The 22,944-nt window shown below is 42.3% G+C and overlaps 1 protein-coding gene across 5 annotated transcripts in view; it reads right to left on the bottom strand.

Moving 5' to 3' along the window:
- Positions 1–15,402, bottom strand: part of CLYBL (citramalyl-CoA lyase) — a 254,668-nt gene extending 239,266 nt beyond the window's left edge. For 4 of the 5 annotated variants that reach the window (XM_043582340.1, XM_043582333.1, XM_043582327.1 and 1 more), the window contains exon 1: positions 15,279–15,379. In XM_043582340.1, coding sequence (XP_043438275.1) covers positions 15,279–15,340 — 62 coding nt within the window. In that variant the 5' untranslated portion in view covers positions 15,341–15,379. Of the gene's footprint in view, positions 1–15,278 lie in introns of all 5 variants that reach the window. The other variant, XM_043582320.1, reaches the window with a different exon arrangement.
- Between the last annotated feature and the right edge of the window lie 7,542 nt (positions 15,403–22,944).

Below are 22,944 nucleotides of genomic sequence, written 5' to 3'. Positions count from 1 at the left end.
TAAAAAAAATTAATTAAGGGGTGCCTTGCTGGCTCAGTCGGTTAAGTGTCCGAATTTGGCTCAGGTCACGATCTCATGGTTCTCTCCTGGTCGGGCTGTGTGCTGACAGCTTGGAGCCTGGAGCCTGCTTCAGATTCTGTGTCTCACTCTCTGCCCCTCCCTTGGCTCACGCTCTGTCTTCTCTTTATTTGCTCAAAAGCAAATAAATATTAAAGTAAATAAAATAAAAATAAAAACAATTGTTTTTTAAAGTGACAGGAAAACCAACTTCCGTATCTTTTCCGAAGAGGCATGTTTGTAAGGAGACAATTTATATCTCTCATTGCTAGAGCGCCCTCCAGTGCCTCTGTGTGAAAACCGCATTTGGCACAGATTTTTTGTTTTTGATTTCTTAAACTTTTGTATTTGGCCAAGAAATAAATACATATTGTCTTTGATATGCGTATTAAGGACATATCATCTTTCTCACAAACAAAACTGTGACATTAAATAAGAACACAAGTGTGCTTTAAAATGAGCCTGCACTACTTGTAAAGTGGTACAATGTATACATGTACAATGGTATTTTTAATCATATAAACTTTCAAAAGGTTCACAGAGTCTCTTTTTTAATTCAATTTTTTACCAATGTAGAACTCTCAGTTAAACAGTGAACACATTCTACCACTGAACTGTTACCCTAATTTTACTGAAGGTGGCCAAGTAGGGCAATAAAGTAGGAAGTGTCTTCTAAAATTTCCAGTATTTACATGTTCCAAATATTCATATTTGAAAAGTGTCCTGCAAATACTTACAGAGCACTCTACCTTCTTGGCCAGAACACAGTGAAGGGGAACAGGTAAGTAAGACATGCCCGTACTAGCATCCTATTAAAATAGAATTTTTACTTTCTCACAGATATTTACTTTGAATCCTTTATTATAAAATCAGGCACCTCTGCCAATCTCAAAAGGCCAACTAAGAGGAAAACATTACATATGGTGTAGTTCAAACGAGAACTTGCAAAAGGAGTAAAATTCCATAGCTGTTTCCAGAACCACCTACAAGCAAGGTCAGTGTGACAGCTGAGGCCACAGAGAGAAAAGCTGGCCCTGACTGACAGCCAGAGGATGGGGTTCTTTCTAGGCCAGATGCTGACAACTGTGACAGTCTTGCTTACTTTACTGTGCACAGGCCTGCAGATGCCGAGGAAATTGGGCAGATGAGCCTCCAAAGGGCATAATGCAATCCAGGTATCTCACCCTTTCTGGAGGATGATCTGAAAACAAGCATCAAAGAGCTTAAAATGTCCATAGTCTTTGAACCAGCAAGTTCACATACAGAAATTCACCTCTAAGTACATGAGTAAGAGTTGCCACAGAGATTTGGGTATAGGGACATTATCTCTGCATTTCCCGAGGCAGAAAACTTGGAAATAGTTTAAATGAATAGCTGGAATTATATACACCCAAATATATATGTGACAGAGTCATGGAACAGTAGCATACATCAATGCTCCAAGATTAGTAAACATCCTAAAACTTAACCAAAATATAAAATCAAAGCAACTAAATAAAAAGCCACCTTAAACTTGGTTTATGGAAGGAAGGGAAGGAAGATGTGGAAAAGGAGAGAAAGAAAAGACAGGGGAAGAGAAGGAAGGAAGGAATAAATCTCAATTCTTGAGCCCATTTATTATCTACATCATTCAAGTGAGTTATTTAATTGATATGCGATAAAACATTCAAGTTAACAACATGAAATAAATTAAACCTGTTTGACTTACAATGGATTTAAATTCATACCCAGTGACCTATATGAAAACATAAACATTATTTCTTTGATCTTTTTATTAACTAATAAAATTCTGAAACTGTTGCCATCATGAGCAATGTGTAGAGGAATAAAGAAGCCAAATGTATCAATAGAACACAGCTCCAGTTGCACTCAGGGGCACGAAAGCATATTGTTTTTACAATTAACAACTCTTCCAATCTTAAGAACAGTCATCAAACCCATCAATAACCACTCCCCAAGGAGCCCAGCTTTCTTCTCCCTGCCTTCCTAAAATTTTAGCCACATGTACCTAAAATTTTAGCGGACTTCCTCACAGGGAGTCACACATAAAACAGCAGCTCCTATAGAGCAGCCACCACAACACCCAGTTAAGGAAACTGACCAAAGGCTGTTCTCAGAAATTACATCAATCAGACATTGGCTGCTGTAAAGCCCCAACTGGAGAAAACAGTCACTTCAGGAAAGTACCGATGCTGAGCCGTGTCAGCCACTCTGTGGATGTGATTTCACTATGTATGATGTCTTCCCCCAGGCTCATCCACAACCAAGCATATGTGTTCACTTTCTAAGTCTCATATGTAAGTAACTTCAGAGAATACTCTATCCTCAACACACCACATGGAGTATTTCTAGAATAGTAAAGTGCATATGTCACTCAAACATTCTGCAAGACAGGGGCACTCAGGACAGTTCCTTGAGAGGGCAAAGACTTTGGTGGCCACAGTCTGGGGAGTAGAGAAAAGCACATGTGGTAAAATTGTCCTCAACTCCGCTATGGCCCCATGGGGGGCCTACCTACCTGCTGGCCTTTACCACAGAAACCATTTAGGTTACCCAATGTTCTTCCTCCTGGCCTGTACCCACACAGATGGTTCTAGTTCACAGCAAAACTCTATGACAGGGAAACAGTACAATGAGAGCTGAAGCACTACACGCTGGAATAGACAGATCCACAAGCAAAGGCTATGCTATTTAGTAGACGTGGCACAGCCTTGTTTTGGCAAACAGTACCTTGCTGGGAGTTTCCCTTTGCAGGGATATCTTCTCCAGGAGGTACCACCCATGGACATGTGCATCTTCCGATTCAGGCCCAGCTACCACTTTTAGTTCTTACTCACCAGCTTGGCTGTTGCCCACTAGTTTTTCTCTGAGATACCTCATTTCCCACCAACTTCTCCGTCCAGCCCGAGGACATGTTCCCTGCCCCCAGGCTACTCCTGGTCTATGTACCCCATCATGGTATTTCCTACATCCTCAGAGTCTCCTCCCTCTTTCTCTTCTCTTCAGCCTCTTTTTTTTTTTTCAACGTTTATTTATTTTTGGGACAGAGAGAGACAGAGCATGAACGGGGGAGGGGCAGAGAGAGAGGGAGACACAGAATCGGAAACAGGCTCCAGGCTTTGAGCTGTCAGCACAGAGCCCGACGCGGGGCTCGAACTCACGGACTGTGAGATCATGACCTGAGCCAAAGTCAGACACTCAACCGACTGCACCACCCAGGCGCCCCTCTTCTCTTCAGCCTCTTAACAAAAGCCCTGGTCTACCATCTTAGGTCATCTTCATTTCATCCTACAGCCCTTCACTTCTCTCTCTCTCACTACCCCCCCCTTTTTTTTAATGTTTATTTATTTTTGAGAGAGAGAGAGAGACAGAGCACAAGCAGGGAAGGGGCAGAGAAAGATGGAGACACAGAATCTGAAGCAGGCCCCAGGCTCTGAGCTGTCAGCAGAGAGCCCAATGTGGGGTTCAAACCCATGAACCATGAGATCATGACCTGAGCCAAAGTCGGACACAACCGACTGAGACACACAGGTGTCCCAGCCCTTCACTTCTCTATCTCTAGAGTGAATAACTATCCTGCTTTGCTTGAAACAGGTTTCCTGGAATGTGCGACTTTTGGTGCTAAAACCAGGAATGTCCTGGGAAAGTTGAGATGGTTGGTCCCCTGCCTCCCGGACCACTTAACATTACTTTCTGCCTTACAACCCAAAACATATTTGTTTACAGCATCTCCTTTTAGCTTCTCACCATGCACTTGGGCAAGTAAAGTCAATTTCTAATGATGCCAATAAATATTTCAAAATAACACTTCAGGGCACCTGGGAGCTCATTTGGTTAAGCATCCAACTCTATTTCAGCTCAGATCATGATCTCATGGTTTGTGAGTTCGAGCCCCACATCCAGCTCTGGGCTGATGGCTCAGAGCCTGGAGCCTGCCTCAGCTTCTGTGTTTCCCCTCTCTCTGCTCCTCCCCCACTCATGCTCTGTCTCTGTCTCTCTCAAAAATAAATAAACATTAAAAAAAAATTTTTTTAACTAATCAATCTGATTCATCATATTAACATACTTAAGAAAAGCCACATGATCACAACAGATACTGAAAAAACATTTTATAAATTCAAATCCATTCTTTTTTTTTTAAGTTTATTTTACTTATTTTGAGAGAGAAAGAGAGAGAGAGAGAGAGCGCGTGTGCAGGGGAGAGGCAGAGAGAGAGGGATACAGAGAATCCCAAGCAGGCTCCACACTGTCAGCACAGAGCTCGACATGGGGCTCAATCCCATAAACCATGAGATCATGACCTGAGCCGAAATCAAGAGCCAGATGCTCAACTGAGCCACCTGGGCACCCCAACTCAAATTCTTGATCAAAATTCTAAGCAGGGGTGACCAGCAAAATTGCAGAGAAAGGAACTTCAAAAACCTAATCCTCTACAATAACAATGAGAATATTGGCAGTCAGAATCAACTTTTTTAGAATTCTAGACATTAACCAAAGGCCTGCAGCAATCTGGGAGCATTTATCCAAGAAACACGGATGAATCTCAGTTAAGAACAGCAAACCATGTGGGTTTTTGTTGTTGTTGTTTTTTTAACTTACCCACGCCCTCTCCCCAGTTCGGTGGTAGCCTTAAAAACCAACAGTCATAATCCTTGTGAAAACCAGCAGCCTGGCAGCCACCGGAGGGGACAGGGTAGGGTGGGAGGTCTTTGAAAGCACCACACACAGAGAACTGCCACCTGGTAGCTCCCTGGAAGACTCCATTTGCAGGGCTCACCTGGCTTAGAGCCTGAACAGTGGGAACAGCATTCTCCCTGAGGGCGTTTGTCAAAACAATCAGAAGCAATTATTTAATATCATCGCTACCTGAGATGCTGGATAACAGGGCAAACGACAGGCTAACCAAAAAGCTTAAAAGGAAAAGCTGGAGCCAAGAATATACAATGGAGAAAGAACAGTCTCTTCAATAAATAGTGTTGGGGAAACTGGATAGCTACATGCACAAGAATACAGACCACTATATTACACCATACACAAAAATTAACTCAAAATGGATTAAAAACTAGAATGTAAGACCTGAAACCATAAAACTCCTAGAAGAAACATAAGCAGTAAAGTCCTTGACATCAGTCTTAGCAACGTCTTTGTGGATCTGACTTCAAAGGCAAGAAAAACAAAAGTAAAAGTAAACAAATGGGACCTCATCAAAGTAAAAAGCTTCTGTACAGCAAAAGAAATTAACAGGAAAATGAAAAGTTAACCCACTGAATGGGAGAAAATATTTGCAAACCACATATCCAATAAGGGGTGATTATCCAAAATATACAAAAGGAATTCATACAACTCAACAACAACCTGATTATGAAATGGGGAGAAAATCTGAATAGACATTTCTCCAAAGAATACATAGAGATGACCAACAGGCAAATGAAAAAGATGCTCAACATCAATAATTATTAGGGATATGCAAATAAAAACCAAAATAAGATATTACCTAACCCCTGTAAAAATGGCTATTACCAAAAAGACAAAAAATAACAAGTGTTGGAGAGGGTGCAGAGAAAAGGGAACCCTCACACACTGTTTGCTGGGATTGTAAACTGGAGCAGCCATTGTGTAAAACAATTTGGAGTTTCCTCAAAAAATTAAGAATAGAACTACCCTATGACCCAACTCTTCTACCTCCAGGTAATAGGAAAACTTTCACTAAAAAGATATATGCTCTGTTTATTGTTATGTTCACTGCAGTACTGTTTACAATAGCCAATATACGGAAACAAAATGTCCATCAACAGATGAATGGATAAAGATGTGGTATATTTATACAATGAAATACTACTCAGCCACAAAAAAGAATGAAATCTTGCCATCTGCAACATGTTTGGATCTTGAGGGTATTCAAGCAAAATAAGTCAGATGGAGAAGAGCAAATACCATATGATGTTACATGTAGAATCTTAAAAAAAAAAAAAATGAAATGGACAAACAAAATAAAAATAATCTCAGATACAGAGAACAGACTAATGGTTACCAGAGGGTTAACAGGGTTGGGGGCCTGGTGGGCAAAATGGGTAAAGAGGGTCAACAGTATGGTGAAGGACGGTAACTAGACTTGTGGTGGTAATCACTTTGTAGTGTACGCAGATGTTAAATTACAAAACTGTACACCTGGGCACCTGGCTGGCTTAGTCGGCAGAACACGCAACTCTTAATCTCGAGGTTGTGGGTTCAAGCCCCAAGCTGGGTGTAGCGATGACTTAAAAATAAAATCTTAAATAAAGCTGTATACTTGTATACCTTAAATAAAGTTTTAATGAAAAAGCTGGAAAATGAGATATCCATCAACTTTGAAAAGCTCTGACCTTTTCCTGGGCTTCTGAAAGGCCACACACAGGGAGGAGCCAAGATAGTGGAACGGCATGGAAGTTATCTTTGTGTCTTGCGTCCATGAAATACAGCCAGACCAACACTAAACCATCCTGCACACCTAGACAAATGATCTGAGGATTAACACAACAATATGCACAACCAGAACCACAGAATTCAGCAGGTACGCAGCGCAGAGAGGCGAACTGGGGGAGAGAAAAGCTATGGAGGGCAGGGAGCTGTTTTTGCGTGGGGAGACAGGATGAGGGTGGGGGGGAGAATACGAGGAAAAGCACCCCCCCCCAAAAGCAGCTGGAGAGAAAGTGGAAAAGTGGAAACAGCCGCAGGGACTGAACTAAAAAGGGAGAAAGGAGAGGGTTTGAAAGGCCACACACACATGTAGGGCTATTGCTAGCAGACCTACCTTACAAGAAATATTAAAGAGGGGCACCTGGGTGGTCAGTCTGACTCCTGATTTAGGCTCAGGTCATGATCTCACGGTTTGTGAGTTTGAGCCCTGCATGGGGCTCTGCACTGACAGTGCGGAGCCTGCTTGGGATTGTCTCTCTGCCCCTACCCCACTTGCTCTCTCTCTCTCAAAATAAATAAATAAACTTAAAAGAATTTTAGGGGCGCCTGGGTGGCTCAGTCGGTTGAGCGGCCGACTTCGGCTCAGGTCACGATCTCGCAGTCCGTGAGTTCGAGCCCCGCGTCGGGCTCTGTGCTGACAGCTCGGAGCCTGGAGCCTGTTTCCAATTCTGTGTCTCCCTCTCTCTGACCCTCCCCCGTTCATGCTCTGTCTCTCTCTGTCTCAAAAATATATAAACGTTAAAAAAAAATTTTTTTTAAGAATTTTAAAGACATACTAAAGAGAGTTCTTCAGGCTGAAAGTAAGTGATCCCAGACAGATCAAATCCATACACACACATACACAAATAGTAATAAAGTAATTAAGGATAAATGCACATTCCTGCTCCTTTCTTCTCTTGTCTAATTTAAAAAGCAACTATATAAAAGAATATTATATAATTGTGTTGTCAGGCCAGTAACATATAGAAATGTAGTATATTTACCAATAACAACACAAAGGAGGTGAGAACAAAGATGTACTGTGTTAAAAAATGGCACCAGATGGTGACTCAACTCTATAGGAACAAATGAAAACCAGAACTAGTAAATAAGAAAGTAAGTATAACAAATACTACAAAATGTGTGTGTGTGTGTGTGTGTGTGTGTCTATGGACTTGTGTCAGTGAATTTGTGTCTCCTTCTCTAAGTTTCTTTAAAAGACATAAAATTGGGGTGCTTGGCTGGTTCAGTCAGTAGAGCATGCGACCCTTTACCTCAGGGTCATGAGCTCAAGCCCCACATTGAGCATGGAGCTTTCTTTGAAAATTAATCAATTAAGGGACGGCTGGGTGGCTCAGTCAGTCGAGCATCCGATTTTGGCTCAGATCATGATCTCACAGTTCATGGGTTCGAGCCCTGTGTGGGGCTCTGTACTGACAGCTCAGAGCCTGGAACTTGCTTCAGATTCTGTGTCTCCCTCTCTCTCTGCCCCACCCCTACTCACGCTCTCTCACTCTCAAACATAAAACATTTAAAAAGTTTTTTTAATCAATTAAAAGACATAAAATAAGTAAAACTACAACAATGTATACTGGGTTTGTAACATATAAACATAATATGTGGGGCACTTGGCTGGTGTTGGTTGAGCGTCTAACTTTGGCTCAGGTCATGATCTTGCAGTCGGTGAGTTTGGACCCCGTATCAGGCTCTGTGCAGATAGCTCAGAGCCTGGAGCCTGCTTCAGATTCTGTGTCTCCCTCTCTCTCTGCCCCCCTCCACTCACACACACACACACTCTCTCTCTCTCAAAAATAAATAAAAAACACTAAAAAAAAAAAGAAAAAAGAAATATAATATGTATAACTATAATACCACAAAAAAGAAGAAAAGGAAATAGAACTATATAGAAGTAACATTTCTCTTCTGGAATTTAGTATAAATCAAAAGTAGATTCTTATAAGTTAATATGTATATGGTGATATACTTACGATGGAATATTAGCCAGCCATAAAAAGGAATGCAGTTCTCATACATACTACAACATGAATGATTCTTGAAAACATTATGCAAAGTGAGATAAGCCAGAAACAAAAGAATGTAAATTATATGATCTCACTTACATATCTAAAATAAGCAAATTCAGAAACACAGAAAGTAGACTAGGGACTACCAAGTGATAGAGAAGGAATTATTGCTTCATGAGTACAGAGTTTCTGTTTGGAGTGAGGAAAAAAACGTGGATAGTGGTAATGGTTGCACAACAGTGTGAATGTGGCAATGCCACTAAACTGTATACTTAGAATGGTTAAAATGACAAAGCTTATGTTACATGCATTTTATTTTACCACAATTCTTTTCAAAAATGTACATGGTAAGCCCTAGAGTAACCACTAAAAAATCTCTTTAAAAACAGTATTAAAAAAAAAAAAACTGTGTCAACTATACTCCAATTTAAAAAGTAAAAAAGTAGTTAAAAATCATTAAAGAAATTTAAAATATTAAAACATTACAAAGTATTCACTTAGTGCAAAAGAAAGCAGTAAAGAAGGAATAGAGAAACAAAAAAGTCATGAGATACACAGAAACCAATACCAATAAACACACTACAAGGGCGCTTGGGTGGCTCACTGGGTTAAGCAACCAACTCTTGATTTTGGCCTAGGTCGTGAGATCAAGCTCTGTGCCAGACTCCATGCTGGGCATAGAGTCTGCTTAAGATTTTCTCTTTCTTCCTCTGCCTCTCCCCCACTCACACCTGCATTCTTCCCCCCCCCCCCAAACACACACACACACACACACACACACACACACACACACACACACACAGAGTACAAAAAAGGAAAATTACAGACCAATATCTCTCATGAACATAGATAGAAAACCCCTAACAAAATATCTGATCAAATCCAAAAATGTATAAAAAGAATTATACACCATGACCAAATAGGATTTATTCCAGGGATACAAAGCTGGTTCAACATCCAAAAATCAATTAATGTAATCTGCCACATTGACAGGCTAAACAAGGAAAACCATATCAATTAATGCAGAAAAAGAACCTGATAAAATCCAACACCCATTCACAATAAAAAACAAAAAGTATCAGCAAATGGGGAATAAAAGACATCTACAAAATACATACAGCTTATATCATAATTAATGATGGGAAACTGGATGCTTTCCCTAAGATTGGGAACAAGGCAAGAATGCCACCTCTCATCACTCTTATTGACATCTTATTAGAGCCACTAGCTAGTGCAATAAAACAAGAAAAGGAAATAAAAAGGCACACATCTTGAGAAAGAAGAAATAAAAATGTCTTTGAGGGATGCCTGGGTGGTTCAGTTGGTTAAGTGTCTGACTCTTGGTTTCAGCTCAGGTCATGATCTCACAGTTTGTGGGTTCAAGCCCTGCATCAGGCTCCACACCTGGCACAGTGGAGCCTGCTTGGGATTCTCTCTTTCTCCCACTCACACTCTCTTAAAATTAATTAATTTTTTTTTTTAATTTTTTTTTCTTTCAACGTTTTTATTTATTTTGGGGACAGAGAGAGACAGAGCATGAACGTGGGAGGGGCAGAGAGAGAGGGAGACACAGAATCGGAAACAGGCTCCAGGCTCCGAGCCATCAGCCCAGAGCCCGACGCGGGGCTCGAACTCCCGGACTGCGAGATCGTGACCTGGCTGATGTCGGACGCTTAACCGACTGCGCCACCCAGGCGCCCCAAAATTAATTAATTTTTTAAAAAGTTTTTGAGAACTACATGATCATCTATGTACAAAATCCCAAAGAACTCACAAAAAATAACTCATTATGATTATGACAAGGCTGCAGGATACAAAATTAATATTTAAAAGATAATTGATTTCCTATAAACTAGCAATGAACAATTGGAATTTGAAATTTAAAACACGATACCATTTGCAACAGCACCCAAAGAATGAAATATTTAGATATAAATCTAACAACACATGTACAAGACCTGTATGCAGAGAACTATACAACTCTGATGAAAGAAATCGAGAACATTTAAATAAATGGGGAAATAGTCCATATTCATGGATTGGAAGACTCAATATTGTTAAGATGTCAATTCTTCCCAATTTAATCTATAGATTCAATGCAGTTCCAATCACATCTCAGCAAGCTATTTTGTGGATATCAGCAAACTGATTCTAAAGTTTATACAGAAAGGCAAAGACTCAGAATAGCAAACATAATATGAAAGAAAACTGAAGTTGGAGAACTGATGTTACCCAACTTCAAGACTTACTATAAAGTTACAGTAATAAAGACAGCATAATATTGGCAAAAGAACAGACACACAGGTCAATATAACAAAATTAAGAGTCCAGAAACAGACCCACACAAATAGGGCCAACTGACCTTTGACAAAGGAGCAAAAGCAATTTAATGGAGAAAGGACAATTTTTTCAACAAATGGGATGGAACAATTGGATCAACATCCAAAAAAATTAGACAAACACCTTCTACTTATAAAAACTAACTTAAATGGATCACAGGCCCAAGTATAAAACATAATACTGTAGAACTTTTAGAAGGAAATACAAGAAAAAATCTATGTGACTCTGGATTTGGCAATGAGTTTTTAAAAATAACAGCAAAAGCATGATCCACGAAAGAAAAAGTAAGCATGATTTCATTAAAATAAAAAAACTTCTGCTCTGTCAAAGATACCATTAGAGAATGAAAAGACAAGTCACAGACTGGGAGAAAATATTTGCCAAACATATATCTTTTATAAGACTTATATCTAAACTATGCAACAAATACTTAAAACTCAACAATAAGAAAACAATCTAAGAAGTAGGCAGAAGATCAGAATACACACCTTACCAAAGAAGATACACAGACGGCAAATAAACATATGACAAGATGTCCAACATCACCTGACATCAGGGAATTTCAAGTTAAAACAAACGAACATTAGACCAACAACAGATACCACTACGTACCTGTTAGCATGACTAAACAAGTTTTTTCAACTGACAATACTAAATGCTGGCAAGGATGTACAGCATCCTTCCATTGATGATTGGAATGCAAAATGGTACAGTCACTTTGGAAGATAGTTTGTAGTTTCTTACAAAGCTACCATACAATCATATTCCTAGGTATTCACCCAATTAATTTGAAAACTTATACCCAGAGAAAATCTGCACGAGAATGTTTATAGTAGCTTTATTAAACCTTTATAGAACTAAAATGTCCTTCAATAGGTGAACAGACAGTGAAACATCTCTACGATGGAATATTCAGCAGTAAAAGAAAATGAGTTAAGAAGCCATGAAAAAGACATGGGAGGAACCTTAATGAACATTGCTAAGTGAAAGAATGCAGTCTAATGGGACTGCATACTATGTAATTCCAATTCTATGACATTCTGGAAAAGGCAAAACTATAGAGACAGGAATATGATCAGGAGTTTGGGAGAATCCAGGATGGACAAACAGGTGAAGCACAGGGGGATTTTCAGGGAAATAAAACAATTCTGTATATAATACTCTTATGGTAGATACATGATATTATGCATTTGTCAAAATCCACAGAATTTTATAGCATAAAGAACAAACCTTAATATATGCAATTAAAAAAAAATTCATGTGGGAGGTAGGAAATAATGCAGATTATGACAAGGGACTCTCAAACTGTATTGCAAATGTATGAAACAACCTCACTGAAGGGGATGGGAGAAAGAGGCCCTGAACTAAGTAACTATGGAAATGAGTGGCACCTGTAAGACTAAAGGAAAAGGAACTGCACACAAGTACTGTACTTCGTTGACAGTTCTTTCCCCCAGAGTATGGCCTAACAATTCAAATACTGCTGTATGGGTATGCTAAAACTGAACAATTAAGTAACTGGATGGTGGATGGTGGATGATGGGAGCCAGGTTTCTAACTGTTGTAGTGAAAATTTATTAATCAAGCAAAGGGGAGGAAGCTAGAATGATCCATGTGGCAATGGATTACAATTGGAGGCAGTATGAACTCAGGTTTAGGTTAATATAGATACAGTGATTTTATACAGAAATATTCTGGGGCATTTGGCTCAGTCGGTAGAGCACGTAACTCTTTTTTTTTTTTTCAACGTTTTTTTAATTTTATTTTTGGGACAGAGAGAGACAGAGCATGAACGGGGGAGGGGCAGAGAGAGAGGGAGACACAGAATTGGAAACAGGCTCCAGGCTCTGAGCCATCAGCCCAGAGCCCGACGCGGGGCTCGAACTCACGGACCGCGAGATCGTGACCTGGCTGAAGTCGGACGCTTAACCGACTGCGCCACCCAGGCGCCCCTAGAGCACGTAACTCTTGATCTCAGGTTGGTGAGTTCTAGCCCCACCTTGGGTGTAGAGCCTATTGTAAAAATATATATATTTATAGATGAAGGTATATATATATATATGGGTTACTATTCACACTTTTTTTTTTTTAATTTTCTCTGTTGGCAGAGAGGACTTAAAAGACAGTCGAACCAACAGCATCCCTAGGAGTGGAGAGTTATGCTCCCCGAGACTGAGGGCAGGTATTTACATAAATTGAGCAGTGGCTACAGAAAGCAGCAGGGCCAGAGGCAGGGTGGAAAACGAGGCATCAAGGACAGCACTCGCATGGTCCCCGCCTAGCAGCAATGGTCCTGACACTCTAAAAACAGAAGGAAAAAGCCACCAGAAGCAGGTCTACCGGCCTGAAGCTTAAATGCAACCTAACTAGAAATTAAGGCATCTCTAGGCAGACCTTTCTAAGCTGACGTTTAGCACCTTTACTTCTCCCAATTCTGTGTGTTCTGAAGATGCGGAAACAGAGGATTTAACCCAGGAAGCAGGCTCCCTGAAGCACCCAGCACGAAAGCCTGCTGCCACAGCCTTCGTAGGATGTGTGTGTGGAGAATGAGCCCAGGTGCTAAAGATGGCAAAGAGCACTTTGAGATGAGCCCCAAGTGCCTTAGAAATAGGTGACTGCACTGTTGGTGGGAATGCAAATTGGTGCAGCCGCTCTGGAAAGCAGTGTGGAGGTTCCTCAGAAAATTAAAAATAGACCTACCCTATGACCAGCAATAGCACTGCTAGGAATTTACCCAAGGGATACAGGAGTACTGATGCATAGGGCCACTTGTACCCCAATGTTTATAGCAGCACTCTCAACAATAGCCAAATTATGGAAAGAGCCTAAATGTCCATCAACTGACAAATGGATAAAGAAGATGTGGTTTATATACACAATGGAGTACTACGTGGCAATGAGAAAGAATGAAATATGGCCTTTTGTAGCAACGTGGATGGAACTGGAGAGTGTGATGCTAAGTGAAATAAGCCATACAGAGAAAGACAGATACCATATGGTTTCACTCTTATGTGGATCCTGAGAAACTTAACAGGAACCCATGGGGGAGGGGAAGGAAAAAAAAAAAGAAGACGTCAGAGTGGGAGAGAGCCAAAACATAAGAGACTGTTAAAAACTGAGAACAAACTGAGGGTTGATGGGGGGTGGGAGGGCGGGGAGGGTGGGTGATGGGTATTGAAGAGGGCACCTTTTGGGATGAGCACTGGGTGTTGTATGGAAACCAATTTGACAATAAATTTCATATATTAAAAAAAAAAAGAAAAAAGAAAAGAAATAGGTGACTGCATGTGGTCACTGGACCACATTACTGAAGGAAAAGGGGGCCTTCTGGAAGGGCCTGGGTGTTACCGCCTTGGCAGCCATCTCTGGTTCCAGGGGTGAACCCCTGAGCCCAGGGCCACATACCAGGCTCAGGTCTGGGAAAGGGGAAGGCAGGATGTACCAGACGGGGTAGGGCCTGGCGCGGGACACACTGGAGAGTCCGGAAGCAGGGAGCAAGCAAATGGAAGAAGTTCCAGACCAAGAGCCACAGGCTTGGTTTCTAAACCAAACTCTGCCATTCTCTGCTTGGCGTCACTTAGCCTCTCCAAGCCTCAGTTTCCTCGTTCTGACTTCTTCACATGGTGGTCAGGGAGCCAGATAAGGTAACGTGTGTGCATGTAGTTGGCAACTGCTAGCCCAGCGGCTATCCAAGGGCGGTCCCAGCACACCTGAGAGTTCCCGACCCCCTTCGACACGGTCTGAGAGGTCTTCCCTTTTCCAACTAGCACCTCCGTGAGCCCGGAACTGCTTTGTAAACCTCCTCCAAATCAGCGGAGAGGAGACTCCAGCTGTCCTCTATTAAACCAAAGAGACTTTCGAAAATCTAAAACCACACCACTCTTTCACTACATATGGGTGTGTTAAAATGCAACGGGTGTGTTATTCGTAAATGAAGATTTTTTTAAACTTGTTTGAACTCCTCACGCCGCAAAAATTACTAGATACAAGCAAGAGCTCGTCGGGGTCAATAGTTTTTCGGCGCGTAAAGGGGTCCTGAGACCAGTTTGGGAACCGCTGTGCTGAACCAACGAGCGAAGGGTGTTCTCCCTCAGCAGGGGAGCCGCCTCGCGGACGCTGATTCCAGGACCCCTTTTATCAAACAGCACACGTTCGCGGTTTCCACTTGTGGGGGAGGCGGGGGGCTGGTTTTGTGTTCTGGGGCTGCTAATCGAATGTTTGTACCCATTTTCCCGGCCCCCAAGCAATGACCCTCCCACAGGGAGGCACGCGGAGGACGGGCGACCCTGGCAGGGCGTCGGCGACCTTGGCAGAGGTCGAGCCGGCGCGCGAGAGGGGCACGGTGCTCCCGGCCGGCGGGGGTTCCCGGCAGGAACTGGGGAGGCCGGCCCGGGTGGCGGGGGACCAGGGACCTGCACTCACAGCCTCGGCAGCGCCGCCGCCGCCGTTCCGCGTGGCGCTCTCCACAGCAGACGCAGCGCCATCTTCCTGACGCGCGCGCCCCGCCTCAGACAGGTCCTTCCTCATCTCGCCACGCCCCGTGGGCACGCCCCCCCACGTGGCCCCGCCCCACAAGCCCAGCCCAGCCCCACCTCGTCCCCGCAAGTCACGCCCCGCTGCCTGGAGCACCTGTTCCCGCCCCTAACCAGGGATGTCTGAGAGCTCAGAACCTTCTTGTCCGCTATCATGGCGGGCAGAGCAGAGGCACGGAATGGATGGCCACTTCTTCAGAGGTTTTCTGGTGACTCCATCCAGTTACTTCTCTTCGTGCTTCTGGGTTTTTAAGGCGACTTTTGCGTTTTCCCAGCCAGAACAGGCCAATTTTCCGAGGGATTCATTGTTTTTGTTGTTAGAAGTACTGCCTAATATGTGAGCCTCACCATGTGCGTGCCTTAATTAACAGTTAATCCATCATGGGATACATATGCCTGCAATAGGATCAGAACAGATATGGGCAACTTTCTGGGTCAGAGAAATGCTTCTGAAGTAGGGCAGCAAACACAACTCTTCACTCTAACTCCTTCCTGCCAGATTGCACTACTTTCAGCAAATACAACTCCTGCCGCTTCACAGTTGGGGGACTAAGGTATTAACACAGGCTTTACTAGCTGTGCTAAACTTTACTAGTTCAACACTTTACTTGGTTCAGCAAGTGGTTCCCAGACTGTACTAGACTTTAGGCAAGTTACTTAAGTTCTCCGTGCTTCAGTTTCCTCCTCTATAAGATGGGAATATAAATATACTCACCTCATAGGGCTGTTATAAGGATAAATTGAGTTAATATACATAAAGAGCTTAAAGCCTTGCTGGCCCAGAGAAGGTGTTCAGTAGCATTAATTACTTCTCCTTATTACCATTATTGCATCAATTCTCTTCTTAAAACTCTTTGGTGGCTTCCAATAGGAAGCATTTAGAATAAAACCCAAATTCATCACAACTCTGAAGGCCTTACAGGATCTGACCTCTGCCTATCTCTCCACCTTACTTCAGCCCCATGTTCTTCTTTCCACTTTTTTTAAGTTCACTAAGCCATTTCCCACTTTAGGGCCCTTACCTACCATGCATGTTGCTCCTTACCTACCAGAACACTCACAGCTACACCTTCTTGTCCTCTGGGACATTTAGACTACTTGCCCCCTGCTCAAAGAGGCCTGCACTGACTGCCCAAACTAGAGTGTCCTCCCAATCTATTCCACTGGCACAGCAACCTGACGGTTTCCATCACAGCCCATATCACAATTTTTATGGGTTTGTGAATTCTCTTTCTTTTTCTTAATATATTTTTTTAAAGTTTATCTATTTTGAGAGAGAGAGAGAGAGAGAGAGAGAGTGCAAGTGGGGAAGGGGCAGAGAGAGAGAGGGAGAGAATCCCAAGCGGGCTCCATGCTGTCAGCGCAGAGCCCTATTCTGGGCTCAGTCCCACAAACTGTGAGACCATGACCTGAGACCAAACCAAGAATCAGATGCTTAACTAAGCCCCCCAGGCTCTCCATGAATTTACTTTCTTATTGTTGCCTTTCCCTCAGTGGTTCTCAAGGTGGGAGGGAACTTCTGCCCACTGATCAAAGGGAGGGGGGCTTGTATTATTGTCATTTAGGGGACAGTGCTAGGGTCATGTGGGAAGTCCCCTCTTAGAAAAGCCACTAGTGCTCTAGTTTAAAAAACATCATCTTTAGGAATAGACTGTGAGCTCTTTGAGATCAGGGACCTGGTTATCTTGTCAGTGCTGTGTGCCCCCAGCACCTGGGTTAGTGACTTGTAATCAGTAGGTATTTAATAAATATAATGTGAAAATGTTCCACCAGCTTCATTATAATTCCAAGAACTGCTATATGAGTAGTTCTCCTTATTAAAATGCCCCAGGCCTTGTGGCCTTTTAAGTAAAGTAGGACCTCCCACAAGAGGTGATTCAATTTCTTTCAGACTCTGCTTGAAGAAATGGTAGCTATGCCCATTCTCACCAGGACTTCTGTGGTTTTGTTGAGCTTCCTCATGAGATTACTAACTCATAGGTTTCAAGAGCTGTTTTCTAATTGTTGTGTATTTTAAAATAAGGCTTTATTAATTTCCTATATTTCTGGATATAATAGAGAAAAGGATCCAGCGTTCCTCCTTTGAGGTAGTCAAATCTGTTTTTATTCACAGCCTCTAAAACAAAAATAAAAGTACATGTTTATCCCCAAGGACATTTAAAAATATGAAATTTAGGAAAGACATATTATCCTGTTTAATTAAGCAATCTGGTAGGGTAAGAACCTTGCAGAGATCTGAGAAAGAAGGATAGGGGCCAGAGACATTACCTCTAGAGTGTAATAAGCTTGGGGGTGGCAATGGGGGACACTAAAATAATGAACCAATACTGATAATTATTGAAGCCAAGTGATGGGTACACAAGGTGGGAATGGGATTTGTTACACATTCCTCAACTTTGTGTATGTTGGAAAATATTCTTAACAAAAAATTAAAACAAAAATCAATTGAACTAATGCTTAGCATGGAAGGAGCCAAAGGCAACTTTACCTGAAGCCAGTGGAGGTTAAGCCTCAGGGTTCCTGACTTAAATGGGCCCTTTCTAGGTCATTTGTGTTCGGAAAGTGTATAAAAATGAAATTTTTTTTTTAACGTTTTATTTATTTTTGGGACAGAGAGAGACAGAGCATGAACGGGGGAGGGGCAGAGAGAGAGGGAGACACAGAATCGGAAGCAAGCTCCAGGCTCTGAGCCATCAGCCCAGAGCCCGACGCGGGGCCCGAACTCACGGACCGCGAGATCGTGACCTGAGCTGAAGTCGGACGCTCAACCGACTGAGCCACCCAGGCGCCCCTAAAAATGAAATTTTTAAAAAAAAAAATATTTTTTAAATAAAAAAATAAATAAATAAAAATGAAATTTTAACTACCATTAGTCAAGGTGCTTTCTCTTTGTACTCCAACTTGCCCTCTCTCAAGCTTCTTTTGTGTTCAGTGGTGTTGAAATGGCTGCAGCATTTTCATATTTATTTATTTACTTATTTATGTATTTATTTAAGTAATCTCTGCACCCAACATGGGGCTTGAACTCATAACCCCGAGATCAAGAGTCACATGTTCTACTGACTGAGGCAGCTAAGCACCCCTGTGGGTGCAGCATTTTGAAGGTCCAGCTAAGGGTAAGTTGGGCCAGGATAGATTTGGTTTAGATTTAGTAGACTATATTTATGTGATTTTTTTTTAATATTTTATTTTTAAGTAATCTCTACACTCAACATAGGGCTCAAACTTAACAACTCAGAGATCAAGAGTCGCATGCTCTACCGACTGAGCCAGCCAAATGCCCCTGTATTTATGTGATTTGCAAGCACTTCCGTGTTTAGTTATTACTAGCTGTCCTGGTTTAGGACTGCTTTCTAGGAATATTACTGTCCAATGTGCTGCCTCACACATGTAGACATGCAAGGTCAGAGGTCATATCCCAGTAAGAATAGGCCCCTAAGGCACCTGGCACCAGAAGTATGTGGGTAGTAGAAGAGAAAATTTGCAATGTATGAAGCCAGAGACAATTGTGGATAAATTTTAAGTCACCAGATATGTACAACTGCAAAGAGAAGGATTGGTTCTTATCTGTATCTGGTCAACATGGAAACTCTCCCGTCTGGGACATGCTCTTTTTTTTTTTTTTTTTTTTTTAATGTTTATTTATTCTTGAGAGATAGAAACAGAGCATGAGCAGGGGAGGGGCAGAGAGACAGGGAGGCACAGAGCCCAAAGCAGGTTCCAGGCTCTGAGCGGTCAGCACAGAGCCTGATGTGGGGCTCAAACCCGTGGACATGAAATCATGACCTGAGCCAAAGCCACCCAAGTGCCCCTGGGATACACTCTCATGGCATTTTAGTGGCCTTCACACTTTGACACAGCTCAGCTGGAACCACTTCTCCCTGAATTTCCTTGCCTGTGTAGTTCCAGGTTGAGATTGTTCACAAGAGACATCTGGAGGGTGGAACTGAAGCAGCAGGTCAGTGTGGGGTACCAGGCACGCTGGCCATATGCACGCCTGTTGATCTGTGGGCTCACCCTGTTGATATGGGGCTGTCAGTGTTTATTTCCTGTTTGGGACTATTTACAGATCTCATTACTTTACCTTTATATCCACCCAGTTTTTCAACTCAAACAAATTTAAACATTTATTGAATGATTCCTGACTTCAAGACGCTATCTTTATGAAATGTAGAAGCATGTTACAGCAGGGATGAACCTGAGGACATCATGTTAAAAGAAGTAAGGCAGGCACACAAACACAAAAATACTGTATGATTCCACTTCTGTGAGTTTCCTAGAGTAATCAGATTCAGAGACAGAGAATGAGGGTTGCCAGGAGCTGGGAGGAAGTGGGGATGAGGATTACTGTTTAATGGGTACAGAATTTCCATTCTATAAGATGAAAAAAGTTCTGGAGATGGATGGTGGTGATGATTGCACAACAATGTGAATATACTTACCATTACTGAACTGTACACTTAACATACTTAAAATAATAAAATTTTTGTTATGTATATTTTGTCACAATAAGAAAAAAGATTTTAAAAAGAAGCTATTCACTCTAGTAAAAGAGGCAGACAGATAATTGGGAAAAATGGGTGGGTCCTGAGATCTGCTGGTGATATGGGGAGAGGAATACAGAAGCAGAAAGAATCCTGGGGGTGCCTGGGGAGTTTCAGTCAGTTGAGCGCTCAACTTTTGATTTCGACTCAGGTCATGATCCCAGGGTTGTGGAATCGAGCTGCACCTTGGGACTTTTCACTGAGTGTTTGAGTCTGTTTGGGATTGCCCTTCTTTGTTTCTCTCTCTCTCTCTCTCTCTCACTTTTCCCACCCCCACCCCGCCCTTCTTCCCTGCTTGTGTGCACTCTCTCTCTCTCAAATAAAAAAAAAAAAATTAAAAATAAATAAAAGAAAAGAAAGACTCCTGGAATCCCCTCTGCTTGAGGGGGGCAAGGCAACCGGGGGACTTTGCAGAAAGGGGATAGGCAGCTGGGACTGCTAGTGAATCTAAAAATGTACTGCCTTTTAGGGAAAGGTGCTGCCTGGGGCCAGACTGTAATCTACCTCAGTGCTCAAGTCTCAACTGATGTTACCCTAAAAAATACAGGTGTCCTAAATAGAAGTGCATTACATTGTTACCACTTGGTCTTGTAATTATCATGAAACTCAAATACCTCTCCCTGTTAATCTTAGAAATATTGGGCTTTTGTATTGGCTCAACTACACCTCTGGCAAATTGTCACACCCCAGGAGATACTGGGGTGAAAATAACTAATCAACCCATGATTTACTGTAACTATTTAAAGCTTACATAACTTAAATAACCATTTGAAGCAATAAAGATTAGGAAAATGAAGCTACATTCTTTTGTTATAAACAGCAAAGTCTCTGTGTCATAATCCATTTTTCCCTTCCTTTTGGTGTCTGGCCGATATAGGTTATTTTCACCAACACTGAGTCTCAAAGGCTGAAGGGCAGTGTCACAGATTTAAGACTTCAGAATGCTGCACTTAGAGGCATATTAGAAGTTCTGTGGAATGATTTTTCAACAGTGGCATAGATAGAACTACACTCTGAGATCATCCATCCCTCCTGCTGCTCTGATACAAAACCCTCCCAGCCTCACCTCCTGACAGCCACTGCCTTTGATAACATGATAACTATGTCTGGCTTTCTTGGGGAGAGAGGAGGAGACTCTCAAATTTAGGCCAAATGCAGAATAACTAACGACCACATTGTGGACCTTCTGAGCCTTATCTTCCTCTTTATGAACTGAGAAAGTTAAACTAGCTGACCTCTAAAATTCCTTCTGGCTCCCAAACACTGATTATATAATTAAAATCCTTCACCAATCTCAGCCGCCAAAACTGTGCAGCAGCTCCCCCTAGTGCCCGCAGGTGGAGGTTTCCCCCACGCCCACTGGCGGCTCTCCAGTCCCTTCCACTGATTCACTCTTCCTTTCTTCTACAGCCCTTATCCATTTTCCAAATTACTACATGATGAGCTTATTTATGATGTCTTTATTGAATGCAAACCCCATAAGGACAGGGATTTTTGCCTGTTTTGTTCTCTAATGTGTCCTGGCACACACCAAATGTTTAAAACTCATTTGCTAAACACAAAGTGTTGAATCTGAGGCATCCTCTGACAAAATTATTCCTTACATAATTCCTTGTTACTTTAATTCACCTTGTATGTTAATTATCTCCCCCCCCAGTTGCTGTTTATTTTTTTTTTAATATTTTATCTTTAAATAATCTCTCTACAACCAATGTGGGGCTCAAACTCACAACCCCAAGATCAAGAGTTGCACACTGCACCAACTGAGACAGCCAGGCTCTTAACTGTCTGTGGTGGGCAGAAGAATGCCCCCCCGCCCACCAAGACGTCCACAAGCTAATCCTCAGAACCTTTGAAAATGTTACTTTGCAGGTGTGATTACAGTAAGGAACTTGAGGTGGGGAGATTATCCTGGATTATCTGGGTGGGCCCAATGGAATCACCAGTCATTAGGAGAGAGAGGTAAGGGGGTCAGAGTAAGAACAAAGTATGACCTGGAATCAAGGCTAGAGTGAGAAGTGCCCCCAAGCCAAGGAATACGGACCTCTCTAGAAGCTGGACAAGGTGAGGAAACCACTTCTCCCCTTCAGCCTCCAGAGGAAATGCAGTCTTGCATACACCTTGATTTAATCCCCACAAGAGCTATGTCAGACTTCTGACCTCCAGAATTGCAAGATAATAAAGCTGTGTTGTTTTAAGCCATCAAGGTTATGGTAACTTATCACAGCAGCAACAAGAAACTGCTATCACTAGTAAAAGAAACCTTCCCAAGAGCACCTGTACATAGAAACTGGTTTTCAAAGAGTGCCTTTAAAGTCAATTGTAAGTCCAAAGTGACACTGTATAGCTCGAAAGACCAGAGACATCTTTTTTGAAACACGGGTATGTAATACTTACTCAAAACACTAAATTTGAATCATATGAACAATAAGGCAAAAAGAAGAAACAGGAAACCAGGGTGTGACCTTCATGAAGCTGTGGGTCCCTACATCTGCCTGGCACCTGTGCCATCTTCGTATGTGGAGTGTGGGAGACTGTGTACACTTTGGCATGCCCGTGGCCACCAAGTTCTCTGTTCATATCCCATAGTGCATTAAAAACTCCCTGAGTCCTAGGGGCGCCTGAGTGGCTCAGTAGGTTAAGCATCTGACTTCGGTTCAGGTCATGATCTCACAGCTTGTGAGTTCAAGCCCCACATCAGGCTCTGTGCTGACAGCTCAGAGCCTGGAACTGCTTTGGATTCTGTCTTCCTCTCTCTCTGCCCCTCCCCCACTTGTACTCTGCCCCTCTCTCTCTCTCTCAAAAATAACTAATAAAACATTACCAAAAAAACAAAAAAGCAAACAAAAAAACACCCTGAGTCCCAGCCTGTGCTGTGCAGAGTGAGGGCCTAGTGACTTGTACAGGTGACAGTCTTCACAGCCTCTGTGGACTTGTAACGTTGAACCATACAATGAAGGCTGGTTGGCTAAGACCCTCTGGGTTTTGTGGAATAATCTTTAATGCACCAGA

The sequence above is a fragment of the Prionailurus bengalensis genome, chromosome A1 (genome assembly GCF_016509475.1).
Source record: "Prionailurus bengalensis isolate Pbe53 chromosome A1, Fcat_Pben_1.1_paternal_pri, whole genome shotgun sequence".
Classification (NCBI taxonomy): Eukaryota; Metazoa; Chordata; class Mammalia; order Carnivora; family Felidae; genus Prionailurus; species Prionailurus bengalensis.
This window is presented reverse-complemented; position numbering and strand designations above follow the sequence as displayed.